Raw genomic sequence first — 23,812 nt, 5'->3', positions numbered from 1 at the left:
GAATTCTTCAGTTCCAGGATTTCTGTTTGGTTCCTTTCTTAATGATATCTATCTCTGTGCTGAATTTCACATTCAGATCTCAAATTGTTTTCCCAACTTCTTTGTGTTTGTCCATCTGTGTTGTCTTGTATCTCACTGAGTTTCCTTAAGATCATCATTTTGAATTTCTTTTCTGGCATTTCATAGATTTCCTTTCTTTGGAATATGTTATTGGAGAATTATTGTGTTCCTTTGGAGGTATGTTTCTTTGTTTTTTCACATTTCTTGTATCCTTACATTGGTATCTGTGCATCTGGTATAACAGCTGCTTCTTCCAATTTTATGGATTGGCTTTCATGGGGAAATAATTTTTCCTGTACATGTGTCTATAGTGTTGGCTGGGTAGGGTACTTTGGCTTTGATTCTGAATGGGCTTAGTAGTGTAGTCTCTGTATGATTTCTTTGGCTGTAATCAACATCAGTGATGGCTGTGAATTTTTCAGTAGCTTAGGCTGTAATTATTAGTGGAGGCTATGTTGAGGCTTTACTGGAGATAAGGACACCAGGCAAGCTGGTCCTGGGGCCGGCCCCTGGGTAGCATGTAGGGGCACTGGTGGTGGCAGTTGTGTACTGGGTGTGCCAGTCCTCAGGTCCCCAGGTATTGTGTGTGGACATCAGTGGTGTCAATGGTGGGCCTACGTGGAATGGTCCTTGGGCCCTTAGGCAGCATGCATAGGCACCTCTGGTGGCAGAAGAGGTGGCTGGCCAGTCCTAAGGCCACCAGGTAGTGATAATGGTTGGGTGGGTGGTGCTGGAAGGCTGGGAAGGCCAGCCCTAGGGCCCCTATGAAGTGCTCATGGATGCCAGTCATGGGCAGGGTGGACTAATCCTCAGATTCCCAGATAGCACATGTGGGTGGTGATGGCAGCAGGCAGGGTGGACCTGTCCTCAGGTCCATGGATGGTGTGCATGGATGCTGGTTATGGTGAGTGGGACAGACTGGTCCTCAAGATCCCTGAAGGTGTCTGCAGGTGCATGAGGGTCCTGCTGCTGGAGGGGGAGGGGTTGTCGGCATCCCCAGGCAGGCAATTCTCAGGCTCTGGGGAGAGCATGCTTTGGGTCCTTTTGTCCTGGGGGTAGCCTTCCTGGTGTGGTACACTGATGTTCTCTGGGGTACAGGACACTGTGTGAGCTACAGTCCTGGGGACGCGGCTGTGCCACAAGTTATGGCTGGTGTCATAATGCTGCAGCCCTCTGGGTGGATGTGGGGGAATGTCAGTTGGGCTTCAGTATGTATAGATGCAGGGGCTTCTGGGCCCTAGAGTAGGATATATTCTGGTGGGTGCTGGGCTCTCAAAATGGTGTCCTGATGCAGCAGCTTTGGTTTCAGGGGGGTGAGTGAATGGGACCCAGAGTGAAATCCTCTGGAAAATGCAGTTGTATGGACTTCAGACAGCTCCCTATACTAAATTAATGGCCTGTGAGTACTAAGGAGCTCTCCTGTGGCTAGTATTTCAGGCATCTGTGATGGGAATGTGGACCACTGAAGATCTATTTTCCCCACAGTGGAGAGTCCCTCCTGGCTCTGAGCTGATCCTGATCTCTCTTAGATGCTCTATTTTGTATATCTTGTTAAAGTTTTATCATGAGATTGCAGCAATTCAGTCGCATCTTCAGGCTCCACTACTATTTCGAATTATCTTGCTATTTCCACCACATCTGCAGTTACTTACTCCACTGAGGTCTTGAAACCCTGAAAGTCATCCATGAAAGTTGGAATAAACTTCTTCCAAACTCCTGTTAATGTTGACATTTTGACCTTTTCCCATGAATCTCAAATGTTCTTAATGGCATCTAGAATGGTAAATCCTTTCCAGAAGGTTTTCAATGTACTTTGCCCAGATCCATCAGAGAAATCACTATCTATGGCACCTATAGTCTTATGAGATGTATTTCTTAAATAATAAGACTTGAAAGTCAAAATTATTCCTTGATCCACGGACTGCAGAATGGATATTGTGTTAACAGGCATGAAAACAACATTCATCTTCTTTTACATCTCCATCAGAGCTCTTGGGTAATCAGGTGATATGGTTTGGCTGTGTCTCCACCCAAATATCACCTTGAATTGTAATCCCCATAATCCCCACATGTCAAGGGTGGGACCAGGTGGAGGTAATTGGATCATGGTGGGGGGCGGCAGAATTCCCCCATGCTGTTCTCATGATAGTAAGTTCTCATGAGATCTAATAATTTTGTAAGCATCTGGCATTTCCCCGTCTTGCACTCACTCCATCTTGCCACCCTGTGAAGAAGGTGCCTGCTTCTCTTTTGCCTTCTGCTATGATTGAAAGTTTTCTGAGGCCTTCCCAGCAATGCAGAACTGTGAGTCAATTAAACATTTTTATTTTATAAATTACCCAGTCTCGGGTATTTCTTCATAGCAGTGTGGGAACAGACTAATACACCAGGTACATTGTCAATGAGCAATAATATTTTGAAAAGAATATTTTAATTAATTAATTTCTGAACAGTAAGTCTCAAAAGTAGACTTACAATTATTCAGGAAACCATGCTGTAACAGATGTGCTGTCATCCAGTCTTTGTTGTTCCATTTATAGAGCACAGGCCGAGTAGATTTAGCACAATTCTTCAGGGCCCTAGGATTTTTGAAATGGGAAATGGGCACTGGCTTCAACTTAAAGTTACTACCTGCATTAGCTCTTAACAAGAGAGTCAGCCTTTCCTCTGAAACTTTGAAGCCAGGCATTGACTTCTCTTCTGTGGCTATGAAAGACCTAGACGGCATCTTCTTCCAACATAAGCCTGTTTCATCTCCATTGAAAATGTGTTGTTTAGTGTAGCCACTTTCATCAAGGATCTCAGCTGTATCTTCTAGATAACTTTCTGTAGCTTCTGTATCAGCACTTGCTGCTTCATCTTGCACTTTTATGTTATAGAGATGACTTCTTTCCTTTTAGATCTCATGAACCAGCGTCTGTTAGCTTTTAATTTTTCTTCTGCAACTTCCTCACCTCTGTCAGCCTTCATGGAATTGAAGAGATCTAGTTCACTGAGATTTGATCAGGCTTTGACTTAAGGGAATGTTGTGGCTGGTTTGATCTTTTATCCAGATCACTCATACATTCTCCATATCAGCCATAAGGCTGTTTTGCTTTCTTATGATTCATGTGTTCACTGAAATAGCACTTTTAATTCCCTTCAAGAATTTGTCCTTTGCATTCCAAACCTGACTGTTGAGTGCACTCGGCCTAGCTTTTGGCCTGTCTCTGCGTTCAACCTGCCTTCCTCACTAAGTTTAATCATTTCAAGATTTTGGTTTGAAGTGAGAGATGTGTGATTCTTTCTCTTACTTGAACACTTAAGAGACAACTGCAGGGTTATTAACTGACCTAACTTCAATATTGTTGTGTCTTAGAGAATAGAGAGGTCAAGGAGAGGAAGAGAGATGGAGGAACAGTGGGTAGAGCAGTCAGAATGCACAGAACACTTAACCAATTAAGTTTGCCCTCTTATCTGGGCATGGTTTATGGTACCCCAAAACAATTACAATAGTAACAGGAATGATCACTGATCACAGATCACCATAATAGATATAATGATAATAAAAGGATTGAAATGTTATGAAAATTATCAACATGTGACACCGAGACACAAAGTGAGTAAATGCTATCAGAAAAAATGGTGCTTATAGATTTGCTCAATGTAAGATTGCCATAAATTTCAATTTGTAAAAAATGTAAAATCTGCAAAGTGCAATAAAGTGAGGTACGCCTGGACCAGAAATGAGCACTTGAAATTTGAAATTAAAAACACAATCCCATTTACATTAGCACCCAAATGAAATGAAATAGGTGTAAATCTAACGAGTTAGGTAAACATCTATATGAGGAAATCCACAATACCCTAATGAAAGAAAATTAAAAAAAGATCTAAATAAATGGAGAAATATTTCATGTTCATAGATCAGAAGACTCAATATTGGTATGATGTCAATACTTCCCAACTTGATCTATACATTCAATGTAATCCCAATAAAAATCCCAGCAGATTATTTTGTGGATATCAACAAACTAATTCCAAAGTTTACATGAGTGGCAAAAGACCCAGAAGAGCTCACATGACATTGAAGAACAAAGTTGGAGAAGTGACATTCCCTGACTTCAAGACTTACTATAAAGCTATGCTAATCAAGATAGTGTGGGATTGATGAAATAATAGATCAATGTAACGGAACAGGGAGCTCAGAAATACACCCACACAAATACAGCCAACTGATCTATGACAAAGATGCAAAGGTAATACTATAGAGAAAAGATCGTCTTTTCCGCAAACAGTGCTGGAACAACTGGACAACACGCAAAAGGAGTCTAGACATAGACCTTACACCTTTCATAAAATTTTACTCAAAGTGGGTCACAGGCCTAAATTTAAATGTAAAACCATAAAACATAACAGAAAAAAATCAAGGTAACTTTGTGTTTGGCAATGAATGTTTTGATACATCAAAAGTATGATCCATGAAAGAAAAAAGTAATAAGCTCGATTTCATTAAAATTTAAAACTCCTGTAAGAGAATAAAGAGACAAACTGAGAGAAAATATTTATGAAACACGTATCTAATAAAGGACTTGCATCAAAATATATAAGGACCTCTTAAAATTCAACAATAAGAAAACAACCTATTTAAAAAGTGTGCAAAAGATCTGAACAGTCTTTTCACTAGATGGCAAATAAGCACATGAAAAGATGCTCAACATCATATGTCACTGGGGAATTGCAAATTATAACAATGAGATACCAGCACACACCTATTAGAATGGCTAAAATCCAAAACACTGACAACACCAAATGCGGGCAAGGATGTGGAGCAACAGGAACTCCCATTCATTGCTCGTGGGTTTGCAAAATGGTATAGCAACTTTGGAAGACAGTTTGGTAGTTTCTCACAAAACTAAACATCCTCTTACCATATAATCATAACTTGCACTCCTAGGTATTTATCCAAATGAATGGAAAATTTATGTCCACACAAAAACTCACACATGAAAGTTTGTAGCAGCCTTACGTATGATTGCCAAAACTTGGAAGCAACTAAGATGCCCTTCAGTGGGTGAATGAATAAGCAATCTGTGGTACATCCAGGAAATAGGACATTATTCAGTGATAAAAAGAAATGAGCTACCAGGAAATAGGATATTATTCAGTGATAAAAAGAAATGAGCTATCAAGCCACAAAAACATATGTAGGAACCTTAAATGCATATTACTAAATGAAAGAAGCCAGTCTAAAAAGGCTACATACTCTATGATTCTAACTATATGACATTCTGGAAAAGGAAAAACTATGGATCCGTGGTTGTCAAGGATTAGTAAAGCACAGACGATATTTAGAACAGTGAATCTACTCTGTATTATATTGTAATGGTGACTACATGACATGCATTTGGCAAAGCCCGTAGAACAGTGAACCCTAAGGTAAACTATGGACTGTGGTGAAGAATAATGTGTCAATATTGGTTCATCATTTGAAAAGATGTACCAGACAATGCAAGATATTAATAACAGGAAATTGTAGGGGTGGGTGGAGGGTACATGAGAACTCTTTGTACTTTTGTTAACTTTTTCTGCAAACCTAAAACTACCCTAAGAAATAAAGTCTACTAAGTAAGATAAATAAAATTTTAAAAATTAAATACATCTGCTGGGCATGGTGGCTCATTCCTGTCATTACGGCACTTTGGGAGGCCAGGGCAGGTGGAACATTTGAGCCCGGGAATTGGAGACCAGTCTAGGCAACATGAGGAAACTCCGTCTTTACAAAAAATACAAAAATCAACGGGGTGTGGTGGCACATGCCTGTAGTCCCAGCTACTCGGGGGACTGAGGCTGGGGGATCACCTGAGCCAGGGGAGGTGCAGTGAGCCATGATCTTGCCATTGCACTCCAGTCTGGGCAACAGAGTGAGATCCTGTCACAAAACAAAACAAAACAAAACAGACAAACAAACAAAAAACAACAACAAAAAAACCACACATCATACTTTCTGAAGAGTAGATATAATGTATATGTACGATTTGAAGAACAGAATTGCCAGAACCTTACGGGACCTGTGTGCCTGTGTCAATAATATCCTCCTATCCTGCCCACCAAGAGGTAACCATAATCTTGAATTCTGTGTTAACAATTGCCTTCTTCTTTTTTTAAAAAATGGTTTTGTTACCTATGTATGTATCCTTAAACAATATTCTGTTCAGTTTCTCCAGTGTTTGAACTTGAAGCATGTGAAAGCCTGTTTTGGGTATTCATGTGTGACTTGCTGTTTTTGCTCATTGCTGTGTTGTTGAGATGCCTCTGAACTGATGTGTGTGGCTGTGGCTCATTCATTCCCACAGCCGTATGAAATACCATAATGCACGTATCCATTCTGTTCCTGCAGGCCATTTAGGATGCTCCCAGTTTTTGGCTGTTACAAACAGTGCTGCTGTGAACACCCAGGCTTGGGTCTCCTTGGGCATATGTGTGAGACTTTCCCTAGGGATGTGTCCTAGTGGAATGGCAGGGCTGTGGGGCATGTGCATCTTTGACATGACTCATGTCAAATAGTTTCCCAAGTGGTTGTGCCAATGTACACCAGAGTAGCACTGTGTGTTGTGTTCCCCACCCGTGTCCTCTTAGCACTTGGTTCACTGGACACACTGCCTGCTGTCCAAATGCAGTGGCCTCTGCCTGAGTGACCCTCCCAGCTCCCACACCGGCTCAGGCCTCCTTGGCTTTCAGCTGAAAAGCCTTCTTTGACCCTATGAGGCCAGATTGGTGTCCCTCCTCGGGCTCCACAGCACCCTGTAGCATGAGGGCTGCGAATTAGCCACTGACTTGTCCGTCTTCCTAACTGCTCTAAGGGGTCCTTGAAGGAAGGGCCACATCTCATTCACTGCTTCTCTCTGGAGTCCAGCACAGGGCCTGATGCATAGCTGGTGAAAAAGGTGAGAGTGAGGCTGGAATCACTTTGGGGCATGAGGAGGCTGTGGGATGCTGAGCCATAGCTGGAGGCTTGGCAGTGGCAGGGGCGTCATGGAGTCAGGCTCCAGGACCACAGCCACACAGTCAGCCTGACCTGAGAGGGGCTGTGTGTAGCCCCTGAAAGAGGAAAGATGCAGTGAAACCAGAAGTCAGGACCTCCGTCCCCCACCTCAGGGACGCTTTCCACCCTTATGTGGAGTTGGGTGGCAACATGGTTGAAAGCAGACCACCTGGGGTGGAATCCAGGCTCTGCCACTCACTGGCTGCGTGACCTGGGCCAGTCACTGAAGGTCTCTGTGTCTCAGTTTCCTCATCTATGAAATGAGGGCAAAAGTATCTCCTACCTCACAGGATTATTATAAAGATTAAATTAAATGAGTTCATATTTGTAAAGCATTTAGAACAGTGCTTGGCACATGACAAGTGCTACAGAAATACTTATGACATATACATGGCTGGGCGAGGTGGCTCACACCTGTCATCCCAGCACTTTGGGAGGCCGAGGTGGGTGGATCACTTGAGGCCAGGAGTTTGAGACCAGCCTGGACAACATGGTGAAAGCATATCTCTACTAAGAATACAAAATTTAGTCAGGTGTGGTCGCGCACATCTGTAGTCCCAGCTACTTGTGAGGCTGAGGCATGAGAATCACTTGAACCCAGGAGATGGAGGTTGAGCAGTGAGCCAAGATCGTGCCACTGCCCTCCAGCCTGGGTGACAGAGTGAGACTCTGTCTCCAAATAAAAATAAAATCAATCAATCAATATTTATGGCACAGAAATGAATAAGGATGGGGGGCTGGGCTGCCCCGAGTAGGCCTCTAGGGGACTTGCATTCCAAGGACCCTTGAGTACACTCTCTCAGGGTGAATCGCTTCCATGGGTCCTTCCTGTTATTCTCAAGCCCTGGGTTCTGTTTATTTCCCTCTCACTGCTTTCAGAGTCAACAGTGATCCGAAGTGATAGGGTTATTCGTCTACAGGTTTAGTCTGCTCCCCCACTTTTCTGCAGGCTGCCATGAGGCTGCTATCTGTGTCTTCCCATGGAAGATGCCGGCCATGGGGTGCTGGGTGGGCTGTGTGGGGGCTGGCTGAGACGTGGCCCTGTCCTGGAGAAGCAGAGACTTCTGACTTGCTGGGAGTCCTGACCAGGGAATGTTTGGGATGTTGGGGGAGGAAGTGAGGCAGAGCAGGTTCTTGACTGCAGGGGAGCCAGTGAACACAGGGACACCTCTCCATAGGAGGTAACACTGGTGCTGAAGCTGAAGTCATATACTTGGCAGAGAAGATTCTGGAAGGGGACACAGCATGAGCAAAGGCTAGGATGTGTACCATATTGCAAGGCCCATGCCTGGAATCCTCAGGTGCTCAGAGTCTGGAGCACATAGGGTGTCTGAAGTAGGTAAGGGGGAGGGAGGGATGGGCCACAACGGTCTTTCATCATCTCTCCCCCACGCCTAGGCTTTCTGTTTGGAGGTCCTGGACAAAACAGCCCCTTGAAGGAGACTTTAGGATACCTCAGGCCCTGGGCACACTGTTCAACTACCCTGTTGTATCTGACAGAGGGAGGGTCTGAGAGAAACCAACAGCTTGGTGCTGTTTGGTAGAAAAACAACAATAAACAGGGCTGTGGGTGGACAGATCAAAGGGTTCTGTTACCATAGCAACAGAGGGACAGGCCAACTCTAAAATAAAAGAAGAAAAGTAGGCACCTGCCAGAAAAGGTTCTGAAAGAAATCTCAGCACACCCCGGAGGGAGACACAGGAACAGCCTATCTGGGCCTTGCCTTGGACAATCTGGGTGACCCTGGGCCCTGGACAGCACCTTTCCAGGCTCAGTTTCCTTATCTACACAGAAAGGCACTTCTGCAGCACCCCGGGACTCTTCAGTTTGAGAACCACAGCCTTGGAAAGTCCGGAATGTGCTAGGGTTCTATGCACAGAGCCATTGATAGCAGCAGTGCTTATTACAGAATAGAAGGAAAGCAGGTAAGAGCCATGATAGCAAACCATCAGCTAGACACATCAGACTGCACAGGTTTACATTGTCTAAATGGTCTAGTAGGACAGGCATCCCCATTTCCAGAGTCTGTTGACTCTGGCACTGCCGGTGTCTCCCCACCACAGCTGGAGCCTTGGGAACCCCTTGTGAATACTCAGCTCCCACCTTCATCAAGAATAGAGGCGGCAGCCATTCAGCCTCCCTAGCCCACTGCTGGGCTCCACACTGAGCCACTGTGCCTCGTTCTGTCCACCTGGCCCAGCTCTAGGCCTTCCACAAACTCTGCCTGACTCAGCCTGCTCTTATTCCTTGATCTCCTGGGCCCTCAGTCTGCCCATTATTCTACTTTTTTCTCCTCATCTGTAGAAGGGGAGAACATTTCCCTGCCCTACTCACTTCCCAGATCTGTGGCCAATGAACAAAGGTTTAAGAAAGCCTGTAAAACTGCTAAGAGCTGCCCAGGTGTTGAAAGGCAGGGTTAGGCAGTAGGTGAGAGGGTAATTAGTGGTATTGTCACTAACCTGCTAGGTAACCTTGGGTAAGTTATACAGCCTCTCTGGGTTTCTGTTTCCTCATCAGTAAAATGAGGTTAAGGACAGCATCTACTTGCTAGAATTGCTGTGAGGATTAAATGAGTTAACACATGATGCCAGCTGTCATCATCATCATCTCTCTTATTATCATCATTGCTTGTTATTATCACCACCACAGGCTCTCCCTAGCTCAGGGGCCCAGTTAGCCAATGATAGCTCTTCCTAGTGTTGACATCCTGTCTGGATTTCTAAATTCTGGTGGTGGGCGGGGAATTCCCTTGGGATGAAGTGGGACCCACCCAGCTGTTCTGTTGCCTACCTTGCAGGGTGAATGGTGACCAGATGTCCCCCCGTCCAAAAGTAGCCTGTCTGCTCGAGTGGACTCAGTTCCTGCCCCCTTGGCCCATGGGCACAGCCAGTGTCGGGTCCGCCCTCCTTGCCAGTTCTGGTTGTGACTGTCTGGAGTCCCGCTTATATGTGGAAGGTGGTCAGGTGGAGGGACATAGCTCTCAACCTCTTTCCTAAATGGCATTCTCTGCTGCTGCTCTGAATGCATAACTGCTTACCAAGCTGAGTAAACACTCTGTCTCGAGATAAATGAGGCTGAGCATCTTATTTTCTATAAAACCTTCTTGTCTAGAAGGATAAAAGGCTCTGCCCTCAATGCATAGAATGACCATTTCTGGTTTAGTGTAAGAATTCACACTAAATTCCACAAAATATTTCTCTAATAAAGCAGTGAGAGAAACAGAGATTCTTATTTTCTTAGTGTTTGTTACACTGTACAGAAATCCTACCAAATAGCACACGACACTGCATCTCAGCTGTACCCCGCAAAGACAGGTCACTATTCTAAATGAAAGTCAACAAAACTACAACCTCCTAAGGCACTCAAACTTCCCTAATCTGGAGAATCCTAGAAAGACCAGTGTGAGTTCAGGGCAAGGCTGACTGCAAGACAACTAAAAAATATATTTAACAGTACTTTTATGTGAGGTTATTTTAACAGCAAATATCTGATATCAAATGTGTGAAAAGAAATATATTGCCCATCACTTTGCAAATAATATAGTATCTAGAAGGAGCTTTCAGAACGTTTACTCCCTAGTGGCACTTTTTAGGAGATGTACTTTAAAATTGGGATAAATATGCAATGTCATTTCTCAAGTGATGGATCTTATAAATGAAGGCTTCTACAATGTATGAGAATATACTCTTTTAAAAAGCCCAACATTTCCCCCTCATTCTGCATGTATTCATATTAAAATCAACTTCTTTCACAACACCTTGTATTTGGCCTCCCTGGAATTACACGTCTCAAATGGAAGGAAATGGAACTGATGAAGTGTTCCCAGTGGGGTACCAGGCAGTCTGGGAGCTGTGCACCCTCACTGTCCTCATGTACCAGGGGCTACATCTGCAGGCTTCCCTCCTGCCGGCGTGGAGGGCTTACCTCCATGCTGTACTTCTCCACCGTCCTTCGCAGGGGGTCCACAGCCTGCCAGCAGATCAGGATACACAGGTCGATCAGCAGCATGCCCCCCACGATCACAAGCAGTTTCTGGTCCTTGATGATCTACAGAGCGGGAAGGAGCGGAGGTGAGCCGATGTGAGAGACAGTTTTCCACGCAGCAACTGGGGGCCCAGGTCATAGGGGGAACCTGCATCATAAACTCCCCAGCTGGAGAGCCTCCTGCAATTCCCCATCACCCACAGGATAAATCCAGCCAAGCTCCTCTGCGTGACATTCAAGGCCTTTCACAAGCTTGACCTCATCACTCCCCAAACACACATGTGCATTTTGTTGAAGTTTGGCCACTCCTAGTCCCTGGCCGAGCTGTGATTTTCACCCTCCAGGTCTTTGTAGGTGCTAGTTCTTTTGTCTGGAACACCCTATTCTTTCCATTTGGCAAACTTCTAATAATCCTTAAACACCTCGATCAACTGTCACCTCCTCCATGAAGTCCTCTCTAACTCCTGCAGCACAACTAATTACTCCATAGCGCTTTGTCCACGTACTTAATTATCAGGAGGAACCAGAGTAGTAACAACGAGAAGAATAGCTAACATTTAACAAACACTTACTCTGTGCCTGCCTCTAGGTTGATGGTTTCAGAAGCAGTGTCTCATATAAAGGCAAATATTATTATTATTCTTATTTTATGGATGAGCAAACTGAGGCTTAGAAGGGCTAAGTAACTTGGTCAATATAATAAACTTAATAAGAGATGAAGCCTGGATTTGGACCAAGCTCTCTTTTCTCCAGAATTCACATCCTCAAACATTTACAGCAACAATCAGAAGCTAAATTAAGTTGTATACACATCTTCCCTCCTCAGTAAACTGGGGAGCCCTAGACAGAAAGAAAGCCCGTTTTATTTGTGTTCCCTCAGCACCTACCAGCACCTGGCATGCAGTAGCTACTTAAAAGTCTGATGAATTGAATCAACATGAAAGAATATAAAAAGAAGAAATATAACTCCCATTCCTCTTTGCAGCCTGGGATATTTTTATTACTCTGTGAGACTTCTACCCCACTTTACGTCTGTTTGATAGGGATCGGCCGGGGGATAAATATTTTCGGTGCCAAAGCTGACCTGTATTTCATTCACTTCATGTTTATATATCCCTCACTCTCCAGAAAAGCTAATGTAATGAAATAGTTCTGGAAAAGACTCATGGAAAAACAAACAAAACTCAGGCAGAAGCTTAAGAAATGTCACCAGGTTTGGTTTTTAACTATTAAAGCCATTTTTAAAGGAGAAATAAAAACCCGAGGGCCCTTTATGTTACCGAATGTAAAAAGAACACGAGGAAAGTGTTGGTTTAGTGACTGCCAAGGAGATTAAATCCAGCAAAACCGCTTTCCCTGGGGGCAGGGCACCAGCAAAGCCCGCTCTGAGATTTTCAAGGATATGGTGAACTGCTGGTGCTTTGCAGAAACCCAGCTTAACTCTCACCCTCTGGGGAACTAGGCAACTCCCTGCCAGTCTTGAGAAACTGGGGCAAAATGCCTAAGGAGCTTAGCAGTTAGGGGATGAGCTGGAAGGAGCCTCATATCTACGTGATGCTGAACACGGGGCTGTTTGAGCCCCCAGGCATTTGTCCAGCTATTCCTGACCCCTGGAAGGCCTGACCTGCACCTTTCTGCTGGTATACTCCTACCCTGATTTCAAGGTTGAGCCCAAGCAGCTTCTCTTCCTCCATGAATCTAGGCATACCCCGCAAGGGGCATAGATGGCTTTAAAAGCTGAGCACCAGAATTTTCCTCTTGTAAATGTCATAAAGTAAATCCTTCCAATTTAACGGCTCAAGTATGAAATCTGAGGAAGTGGATTTTTTTTTTTTTAGATGGAATTTTGCTTTGTCACTTAGGCTGGAGTGCAATAGTGCAATTTAGGCTCACTGCAGCCTCCGCTTTCTTCCTGGGTTCAAGCAATTCTCCTGCCTCAGCCTCCTGAGTAGCTGGGATTACAGGCATGTGCCACTAGACCCAGCTAATTTTTGTATTTTTAGCAGAGACGGGGTTTCACCATGTTGACCAGGCTGGTCTCGAACTCCTGACTTCAAGTGAGCCACCTGCCTCGGCCTCCCAAAGTGCTGTGGTTACAAGTGTGAGCCACCACACCCGGCTGGGGCAGTGGAATTCTAAAGGATTTAAAATTAAGTGGACCTGAGTTAGAATTCTGGCTCTGTTCCTTGCTACCTGTGTGACCATAAGCCAATCACTTCCTTGCTCTCATTCTGCATTTCTCATTTGTAAAATGGGCAGGGGCAGGGGGAGGGAGAGAGCAGGAGGGCTTCTGTGTTATTCTCCAAGTATGCTATAAAGGAAAGAACACAGGTTTTGGAAGTAGAAGACCTCATTCTAATCCCAATTCTTGTCAAGCGTGATCTTGAGCAAGTTGCTTAACTTTGCTAGGACTCAGTTTCCTTCCTTTTAAAGTGTGGTCAGTGATCCTTAAATTGTACAGTTAGTATAAAAATAAAATGAGATGAGGTATGGAAAGCATTTAGTACAGTGTCTGGCACAGAGAAGATGATCAACAAATGGTAGCTGGCTACCATTACTTGGGTTTTGACAATTAGTGATTCTATGTTTATGTGTAAGACACAGTGACATCTAGGGGCAAAATGTGATACTGCACCTAAGCTCTACTAGACACAAGATTAATCATCATGTGTGGATGGGTGCATGGTGGCAAGATGCTGATAATCAGAAGAGAGGAAATGGTTATTTTCCTTTTGGCACCATTCACAAACCCTGGCATGTAACCAGTGTTTGTGACTGAATGGGTTTAGGCTAAGTAGTTATGAATCACTTTTTATTTATTAATTGTAGAAATATTTATTGAGTGCCTACCCTGAGTCAGGTTCTGTTCTAGGCACTGAGGATGCAACAGTGGACAAAACAAACATTCTGCCCTATGAAGCATGCATGTTTGTGGGGAAGACTAGTAGTGAAAATTATACAAGTACACCCGTGGGAATAGAAAATACAATGGCAAGTAGAGGTGATTTAAAATAATCTTAGATAATGAAAACAGAAGGAAGGAAAGAAAAAAAAGCACTGATCTGAGCACCAGAGACCCCTTACATTAGGCAAGGCCATCTCCCTATTCTTAGATTCTTTGATTTCCTTCCTTCTCTTAAATGCTGCCTGAACTTCTCTCTGGGTTATGTCAGTGCTCACTGATGCTATCACATGCAGTCCTCTCTCTGGGGGTAGGAGGTACTTAGTGGCAGGTGAGAGCAAAGGCACCCAGTAATGATTAAGCATCTGGTTCTGGAATCAGATCTAAGTTTGAAATGAACTACCTAGTTGTGTGATCTTGGGTAATTCCCTTCCCACTCTGAACCAGTTTCCTCATCTAGAACATGGGGATAATATTTGCACATGCCACACTAGATTACCAGAGCCTGGCTTACAATAACTGCTTAACAGATCCAGCGATTTTTACTAAATGTGACTTCTGAGTTGTTTAGAGCAGGGATTAGCAAACTACTGATTTGGCCCACCATCTATTTTTGTAAATAAAGTTTTATGGGAACGTAGCCTTGCTCATTTAAATGGCATACCCTCAATTACAAGGAGGGTAAGGTAGAGAAATTTACACCTTTACCATACTCATTTAAATGAATGTCATTTGCATATTTGTCTATGGTTGCTTTCATTCTATAAAAGCAAAGTTGAGTAGCTGCAACCATGACAGAAGAGCCTGCAAAGTCTTACCTATTGACTACTGGCTCTTTGTAGAAAAACTTGGCTGATGCTTGGTTAAGAGAAAAGGGCATTTATTTATTTTTTCAAAAAACTCAAGATTTTCTGACCTATTCAGCCCGGCTTTCCGCTAGAGCCAACTCATTTCTTCAGGGAACACCATTCAGGGGGAATACAGCATGGATGGTACCCCTGGGGCTCAGCTCTCCTGTCATCTTTAGATGGCGGATGCTTCAGGATAGCTGCTAAAAGCCCTCGGCATTTTTCTTAAGTTGAGCCCAGATGAAACTCTGAGGGTTTATCCTCAGATGCTTTTCCCACTCATGTTATTGTCTGCAACAGAACCCAGTCATATTTGTAGTGAACTTCCATTGTCCTCAAAAAGCATCTGCCCCCAGAACAGAAGGTGTCATCTCTGAATTTCTACTCCTGTCTCAACACTTCCATTTGGTCCTAGTATGAGGCAAAATAAAGACTGTAATAAACCTTCTCAATTTAAAAAGATTTTACAATTGGTCTTTAGAAAAAAAGTAACATGCTGTAAAAATATGAAATTTGGAAGCATTAAGTCACACGTGTTTAATAGCCTTTAATAGCCTTCTTTTCCTTCAATGCTTTCAAAAATGTAGACATATAGGGCATATGGGGTGAAGTTTGTGTATGTAGGTTTGGGGAGGGCAAGCCATCACAGATGGAGGGAGGAGGGGTGGGAGCTATGCAAAGAAGAAAAGGATAAAAAAAATGCATTGAAAAAAAGCATATGATTGCATTTGCAAATTTATATAAATCTGGTATATATGTCAGTAAAAAATAAATAATAAATAAGGGGGCCACTAAAAAAAGTCCAAACTTCTTTAAAAGACACAAAACAAGTCAGTCACCAAAGGACAAATATTGTATGATTTAACTTATATGAGGTTCCTAGAGGAGTCAAATTCATAGAAAGGACAATCGTGGTGGCCATGGCTGTGGGGAGAGGAAGGGAGAAGAGAGAGTTAGTGTTGAATGGGTATAGAGTTTCAGTTTGGGAAGATGAAAAGGTTTGGCGATGGATGGTGATGATGGTTGCGCAATACAAACGAACAATATGAACTGCCAAAGGCTTTCAGTACAAGATTTGGTACTAATTTTGTTGTGAAAATGATGAAGGCTGGATGAGCACATTATTCCAGTGTGAGAAACTCTTTGGGGTCACTCTGGGCTTTCTAGTGATTCCAGGAGCCGGTTTGCGGTGCTGTGGTTAAGTATTATTTACCAACCAAATTACAGGCGGGTAAGGTAGAGAAGAGAAATTTATATCTTACCCAAACCACACACTCAATCAGGGAACCAGATTGTTTTGAAAGGGTTGGGACAGGTGTAGTTCAAAATTGGGCTCTTCTTCACAGTTCCAGTTTTTTACATAACCAAGTAGGTTTTTATTGCTACAGTTTTGTTTTTATTGTGGTAAAATGCACATAAATTTTGCCATTTTAACTAACCATTTTTAAGTGGAGAGCTCAGTGTCATTAACTCAATAGAGGTGGCCCTGATCCCCTCTGTGCATGAAGCTTATTGCTCTCATTTCCCTTTCTGTCCCTGACATCACCCTCACCATCCTTGATGTCATTTCCCCCGCTGGTCCTGAGGCCCTCCTCACCGTCACAATCATCTTCCTCTAGATGCCTGGTGACACAATTACCATCCTCTGATGTCCACCTCTGTCACCTTCTAGTCCTCTAACCTCATACCCGTTAAGGGACTGTTTTAATCCTCACTGTCTCTGACATCATTACCCTTAAAAACAAAAGTAGAAAAAAAGTTTTAAAAAGTAAAAAAAAAAAAAAAAAAAAAGTAAAGAAAGTTTAAAAAGTTAAAAAAGTGTGTGTGGGGGGGCTTGTTTCTCAGATAAGCCCCCTCCCTGGATGCCTGGACCCACTGCAAGCCTGAGCTCTCAGAGTTGCCCCAGACCCTTGGCAGGGACCGAGTTTCCCCCGGCTCAGGCAGTGCAGGAGGAAGTGAGCAACAGCCCATGGCCTCTGGTGACCACACCACATCACTGCCCCACAGGGAGCTTCCAGACAGCTGAACTCCTGCTATTTTCCCGATATGTTTTGTCGATTGTGGCCAGACAGTTGGTGTGTTCCTGCTTCGCAGTCATGTTAGAGAGCATAAAGGTGGGTTCCTTATCACAGATGACCATAGGGATGAATCACATATTAGCACAAAGGAACCAACACTGTGCTTCTTCCAAACCAGGGTGGAGTTGTCATCCTGGTTTAAGAGCAGAGCAGCTCTTAAAACAGAGCCGCAGAGCTTGAGGGGCCCCAGAAGCCACCTAGGCCAGTGGCTCTCCAGCCTTGGCTTGCTTTGGCCGGGGATGGGGAAAACACAGGCTCCTGGGCTCCTCCCAAGGTTTCCAGTTCATTAGCATCAGGGCGGGGCCCAGGAACTTGCATTTCTAACAGCTTGCAGGGCAGCTACACTCAGAAGCCCTGATCTAGACCACAGGTCCCCAAATTTGGCAGTATATTAACATCACCAGGGAAAGCTGAAAAACTACCGATGCTCAGCTCCGGCCCCAGAGCCCTCATTTCAACTGGCCTGGGCGACTTCTTGTAGTTTTCAAAAGGTCCCCCGGGATTGCAGTGGGCAGCCACAGCTGAGGAACACTGGGGTGGCCAGGCCTCTCATCTTACGGAGAGTTGTCATAAATGCTGCCGGGGCCCAGAGACAGCCCCTCCATGCGAGCACAGGGACAGGGTGGCAGAGCAGGGCCCTTTCCCCCCTCTAAATGCAGCCTGTGGATTTCCTAAGGTGGTTCGGGTGTGGGGCAGGGGGCAGACAACAGAATATACCTCCGCCTCATCTGGAGAGGACAGGGGGCTGCAGTCCTGAAGAAGAACCTTGGCAGTGAAGAGGTGGGTGGGGGGCCTGAGGAGTGAGAGGTATCACCAGGGCACCTGGCAGGAGCCCACAGAATCAGAGCTAAGGGCACAATACTATGTTAATGCGTCTGCACTCTACAGATGAGGACACAGAGGTCCTGAAAGACTAAGAGCTTTGTCTAAGGACACACGGCAGATCAGCGGTGGACAGAGACTAGAACTCCAGGCTTCTGTTTTGCCTTTGGCCTCACTGCTCTGGCTGGGTTGCTGTCTGCCACCGGCTCCAGGTAACCAGGGAGCAAAATGCAGGGTCACATGAAAAACTGGAACAACAGGCTCCATGTTCCACTGGGATGAGCCCACAGTGAGGATCTGCAGAGGAGATGTTGGTAAACAAGTGATGCCCACATCAGGATTTGAAGAGTGTGTGCAGGGGGCTAGGGTGTGATGGGTGGGGAACTGAATTGAGAAGAGGATTTTTGGTAAGAGGTGTCATGGTACCCTGATGAGAGAAATGGGTGAACTGGGAGGGAACGCTTCCTCCATGACCTCAAATCAAGGGAGAGGCCTTGGTTTCCAGTGAAAAGGAGACCACTGGGTGGCTTGATAGGAGTCTCTGCAGCCTGGGGGACCCTGTGGGCTGGTGTCTGACTCCTGCTTGAGAAACGTAAAGGTGGATGATGGACTGGCCAGCTGCTCTGAGGATGGAACAAAAGAGAAGCAGCTACTACAGTGACATCAACCTTCAGTCCTTGAGTTTGTAGGTGCAAAGGAGATGCAAGAATGCTTTCTGCGCCCCAGATGTGGGCCATGGGTGAGGGAGAGTTTGTGTGGCCCTGTCCAGGACTAGCTGGAGGGGTGAGGTGACCCCAGGGTGGAGAACTGAAGGATGCTCAGGAGCAGAGGAAGAAGCCACAAGTAGCCAGTTGGGGGAGCATTTCACCTGCATCAAGATCATAGCAGGAGAGAAAGTCCCAGTTAATGAGGGACTCAGAAAAGCGCCCTAGGAGTCTAAAGGGGCCACTGCAATCCTTGCCAGGCCCAGGAAGCCCAATGCCAGCTCTGAGCAAGTAAGGTATTTCCTGCCCCTTCCACCATTCCTAATTCCAGCTCCGGAGGGGTTGGACACCTGGATGGATGGGATGATGGGGAAAGAATGCAGGCTGGCCAAAGACAGAGCAGCCAGCCTATACTCCTTTTCCCAAGACAGGTGGCTGGCCTGCTGCAGGCCTGAGCTGGGAGAGGGAGAAGCTGTGCCAATCAATGCCGTTTGAAGTTTTGAATATAACAATAGACTCTACATATCATAATAGTTACTGATCAGAGGACCTTCAAAATCACAAGACTTGCCACAAATTTTATCCAGAAGAAAGGGGAGATCCAGTACCACTGCAAGAGTTAAAGAGGACAGTGGTGGACAAAGTTTCTCTATGACTAAGAGTCAAGGTCTGGCAACATCATGTCTATACCAAACCGCACGGGTGTGAAGGCTGAGCTCCTGTCCTACAAGGGCCTCTTGGAAAATGGAATCATTAAGTCAGGTACCAGCCTTGTTTCACTCCTCCCTTTTAAGGGCTCCCTACTGCCCATAAGTTAAAGTGCAGATTCCTTAATGTGGCTCCTGCCTTCCCTTCCAGCCTCTTCCTGCATCCTGTCCCCACGAACCCTATGCCCCAGCCACACCAAGCCTCTCTCAGCCCCTGACCACCTGCCTCCCATCCCCAGGCTGCCATGGATGGTTCCTTTGACAAGGTCCCCAGCATCCCTATGCCCTTGGCTTGGCTAACTGCCATTCACCCTCCAGGCCCCAGCAGAGGTGGCACTTCCTCCATGAAGCCTCCCTTGAGTGTTTTGTACCCCAGCCCCCCCCACATGTCCCCAGCCAGCCCTGATAACTGTATTATAAATGCTTTGTTAACTGTCCGATTTCCCCAGTAGGCTGAAGGTGGCAGGAGGTAGGGATTGTGTTTAGCTTGGATCCCCAGCAAATAGCTCAGTTCCTGGAATATAGTATATACTTGCTAGATAAATGCTGGGTGAACACTACTAACACCCTGAAACAGAAGGAGAGTGATTACCTTCTTCTTCATTTTCACATTTTTGAAGATGGCGTGGACTCTCCAGGTCTTTGCAAACATGGCCCCAAAAGCAGTCGTGTAGCCCACGGTGAGAATCCAGGTCCTGACCTAGAGGCCATGAGAAAACACAGGCATTGACCTTCCTTAGGTAGACAGACTTCATCAGGTACGAGACCACCCTGCAAGGGGACTCTTTATGATGGGGACAAATACTCCCCTCTGCACATCACTGAGTTTCACTGGCATCTTTCAATCAAATTTCCATTCAATAGGCATTTAGTTCTATCAGCCACTTACCAGACCCAGGGCACTGGGCACACAGGAGTGCAAGATTCAAATTGTGCCTTAGATGGGCCTAGAGAGAGCCAGACAGAGGCAGAGCCACAGAGGGCCCCCAGGACTGCTGAGGTTCCACCAAAAGGTGATGGTCCAGCCCTCTGGCCTTCACTTCCCTCCTCCCTCCCTTCTTCCTGCTGCCCAGCCGTCTCCCCACATGGTCAGGCCATGTGGCTACTACCGTCCAGTGTCACCTTGGAAGGTCAGTTAGTCAGCATGGGCCAGACTGGCTGCTGAGCCCACACTTAGACCTTGGTCCCTGCTTAGGACTGAGGCCCTGTCTGGCTCTCACCTATTCCCCAGGACCAAGGTGTGCCCTGACCCCTAGCCCTAGATTGGTGGCTAATGGGAACAGCCGGCCCTGACAGGAGCCTACAACTTGGATCCCTGAAGGCTGGAACAGGCTGGCCACCACCTGTTAGGTCTTAGGGGCCTCCAGGATGCCCGCCTTCACCTGTACTGCATCACTCCCAGAGCCCGCAACCCTCACCATTTAGACTGGACACCCTCTAATACCCAGGAGACTTGCACATCTCCAGGTGGGCCCCACATCGTGGTCCAGCCCTGGGCTGTGCACCACTGAGTTCTGGGGCCTCCCACTCACTGGGACAGAAAAGCCATGTGCGCCATGAGTTGCAGCTCTGAGCTTGGGTCTTTGCTCTCCCTCAGCTCTGTTGAGCTTAGTTTCCTTTGAAAGGTTCCAACCTCCCTTGACTGAACACAAGGCAGAAAGGTGGATGTGGCAGGGGAAAAAGAGAGGCAGCCAGGCTGCAGCAGACAGCTCAGGCCCTCTGCATCCAGAGGAGCTGAGCACAGCAGCTTTGCTTGGCTTCCCCAGGCCCCTTCTAGTTCAGGGCTGGCTGCCACCAGCACATGTAGGAAGTTTCCAAGAAATGTTCCCAGCCCATTCCCCTTACGGATTCATTCTGCTCCTGCCTTTCCGGCAACTTGACTCTCCAGGTTTTCAGAGACAGAACATTTTGCATTTCCATTTTATTTGTAAAAATAGGAACTATTTTTAGATTGCAAGGCCGATCCACTAAATCAAGGGAAGGACAACAGTATCACAGCGCTTGTTCAGAAACACAGGCCTGTGAAGCATGAATGCTGCGAGGGTACAGGTGGGCGCTTAGCCTTCTATTTTCTTTTTCTTTTTTTTTTAATTTCACAAACAAGGAGAAATCAGATGGGTAAAAATGAACCACGGTGCTTTAGAAAGAATGTAGAATGGCCACATTATTACCCAGATGATCATAAAAGGATGTGAGAAAAGTATACAAAACAGGGAGGGGGAAAGAGCCAATGATAGAGAATTTAGACTTGAGCATATTCAATGACCAGATAATACATCTTGTCATCTGTCAGAGATGCATGGGATTTGACAGTTCATCTCATTCATTCACTCATTCATTTGTTTGTTTGTTCATTTGTTCATCTTCAACAAGTATTATTAGGCCAGAGGCAAAGTAGATAACAATAAAAACAAACAACAACAACAATAACAGACACCAAGGTGATTTTTTGGAGGTGTCAGTTAAGCTAGGAAATCCCTTAACAGGTGAAGAAACTGAGGCCCAGCGCATTTAAGATATTTGCCTTATCCATGCCACGCAGCTCCAGAGCTGAGCCTGGAACTCGATGCTTTGTCCCGGTCCAGGCCTCTCTCCCCGACATCCTGCTGCTGCCTCCTCCTCTGATGGAGTCTCCTCAACCCAAATCAGGTTCATCTACACCTAGGAGCCGGATGTCAAAGGACCAGGACACACCCAGAGGGGGTAGCTGACCAATCTGTAACATCCTCCGGGGACCTCAGCACACTTGTAAATCTAATTTATTGACACGACTGTTAAGACCAATGGTCTACAGCATTTTTTGATAACGTTCTCTTGAACATGTTTAATTTTACAAATGACCATATACAGATCATGGGCATTTTAAAAAGGACAAAGATGAAGTAATATCATCATTTTTACCTCATTCTGTGGCTGACAAAGATCTATTTTGAGGAGATGTGTCACTCCAGTGTGCAAAGCATTCCTTTTTTTTTTTTTTTTTTTTTGAGATGAGATCTTGCTCTGTCACTCAGGCTGGAGTACAGTGGTACAATCACAGCTCATTTCAGCCTCCATCTCTGGAGCTCAAACAATCCTCCCACCTCAGTCTCCTGAGTAGCTGGGACTGCAGGCATGCACCACCATGCCCGGCTAATTTTTTTGATTTTTAGTAGAGATGAAATCTTGCTATATTGCCCAGGCTGGTCTTGAACTCCTGAACTCAAGTGATCCTCCTGCCTCGGCCTCTCAAAGTGTTGGGAGTACAGGCAAGAGGCGTTGCATCTGGCCTCAGTGTGCAAGCATTCTTAATATTTGCTTTGACTTAGGTTTTCTTTGAAATAATCATTTCCAGGCCACTTGTCTATTTTGTGAGGGCTGAATTCAATCAATCATATAATTAGTCAAATTAGTTACAATTCAATAATATAAATTTAATCTGGCATCTGGAAACTACAATATGTGGCCATAAACTAAAAGCGAAGAATAGCTGAGGATGCCTGGGCAGAAAAGAGTTAACATAGCAGGCCTGAGACTGTTATCTTTAGAAAGGTCTGATTTGAAGGTTGGTCCTTGGCTGGTATCTGAGAGCTTGGATTCTGGACAGTTCCCACCATTCCCTCAAGGATAAGAACAGCTCACTGTGCCTGAACTGGTTGTGCAAACAACGTGGTTTATGCTGAACACTGCCTGCCTTCTGGGAGTCTGGAATTTTGTTATGTAGTAGGTAGACGGTGTCGACATATCCATCCCCCAACTAAAAACCCTGGGCGTGGCATCTCTAATGTGCTTCCCTAGGCAGCATTTCACACATGTGGTCGCTACTCATTGCTGGGGGAATTAAGCGTGTCCTGTGCTCCTCCACGGTGATAGGGCTATCAGAAGCTGACACCTGGTTTCCCCTGGACTTCGCCTCCCCACGTGCCTTTTCCTTTGCTGATGTTGCTGTGTATTCTTTCGGTGTAATAAGTCATAGCTGCGAGTATGACTGTGCGCTGGGCCCTGAGAGTCCTAGTGAATCATTGAAGCTGGGGGTTGTCTTGGAGACTCTCAATGCTGTATCCCATTGCTGTCTGGTGTAGAGAACTGACCAACCACTTTGCCTTTGGGAGCGTTCCTGCCTACAATCACCAGACACCTACTGCCAGGGCTCCACAGTGAGTCCCCATATGAAGTGTTACTCCAGCTTAAGTTTCTGGGATTTAAACCCATCGCTGCCCCACAGAGCCCTCAGGTTAAACTCCAAATTCTTAGCAGGCAGGGCGCAGCCCCCTCCACCTTACCTCTTCTGATATTTCTCAAGCCATCCTGCCCTGCCCAGTCTTTCCCCTCACATTACACTGGCTCATGCTGCCGGGTCTGACACGCGCTGTTTCCTCCACCCAAAATGCCATTCCTTGTTCCATGTTCTTCACAACTTCTCATGCATCCTCCGAAATCCAAACTTGTGAGCCACTTCCTCTGAGAAGCCCACTGAGACCTTGCAGGGAGGTCATGACCACTTCCTCCTCGTGACTTCTGCCTTCGAGCACGTTTCTGCTCTGCTGGTCACACACAGATGACATCTATCTGATTACCTGTCTGCCTCTCCCACTAGATGAAGCTACCGGGAGGCAGGGCCTGCTTTGCTCACCTTTAAATCTCTGGAGCCAAGAGGAGACAATCAGGCTGGATGGGCCAGTTTAGGAGGTCATGAACTCTTT

General features: G+C 45.6%; 1 protein-coding gene across 1 annotated transcript in view; it reads right to left on the bottom strand.

The window, feature by feature from the left end:
* Positions 1-23,812, bottom strand: part of GABBR2 (gamma-aminobutyric acid type B receptor subunit 2) — a 414,624-nt gene that overhangs the window by 61,486 nt on the left and 329,326 nt on the right. Inside the window, exons 12-13 of the mRNA XM_003260548.2 lie at positions 19,723-19,830; positions 11,010-11,132 (exon numbers count right to left, since the gene is read on the bottom strand). Coding sequence (XP_003260596.1) covers positions 11,010-11,132; positions 19,723-19,830 — 231 coding nt within the window. The remainder of the gene's footprint in view (positions 1-11,009; positions 11,133-19,722; positions 19,831-23,812) is intronic.

This window comes from Nomascus leucogenys, chromosome 1a (genome assembly GCF_006542625.1).
Source record: "Nomascus leucogenys isolate Asia chromosome 1a, Asia_NLE_v1, whole genome shotgun sequence".
NCBI lineage: Eukaryota > Metazoa > Chordata > Mammalia > Primates > Hylobatidae > Nomascus > Nomascus leucogenys.
This window is presented reverse-complemented; position numbering and strand designations above follow the sequence as displayed.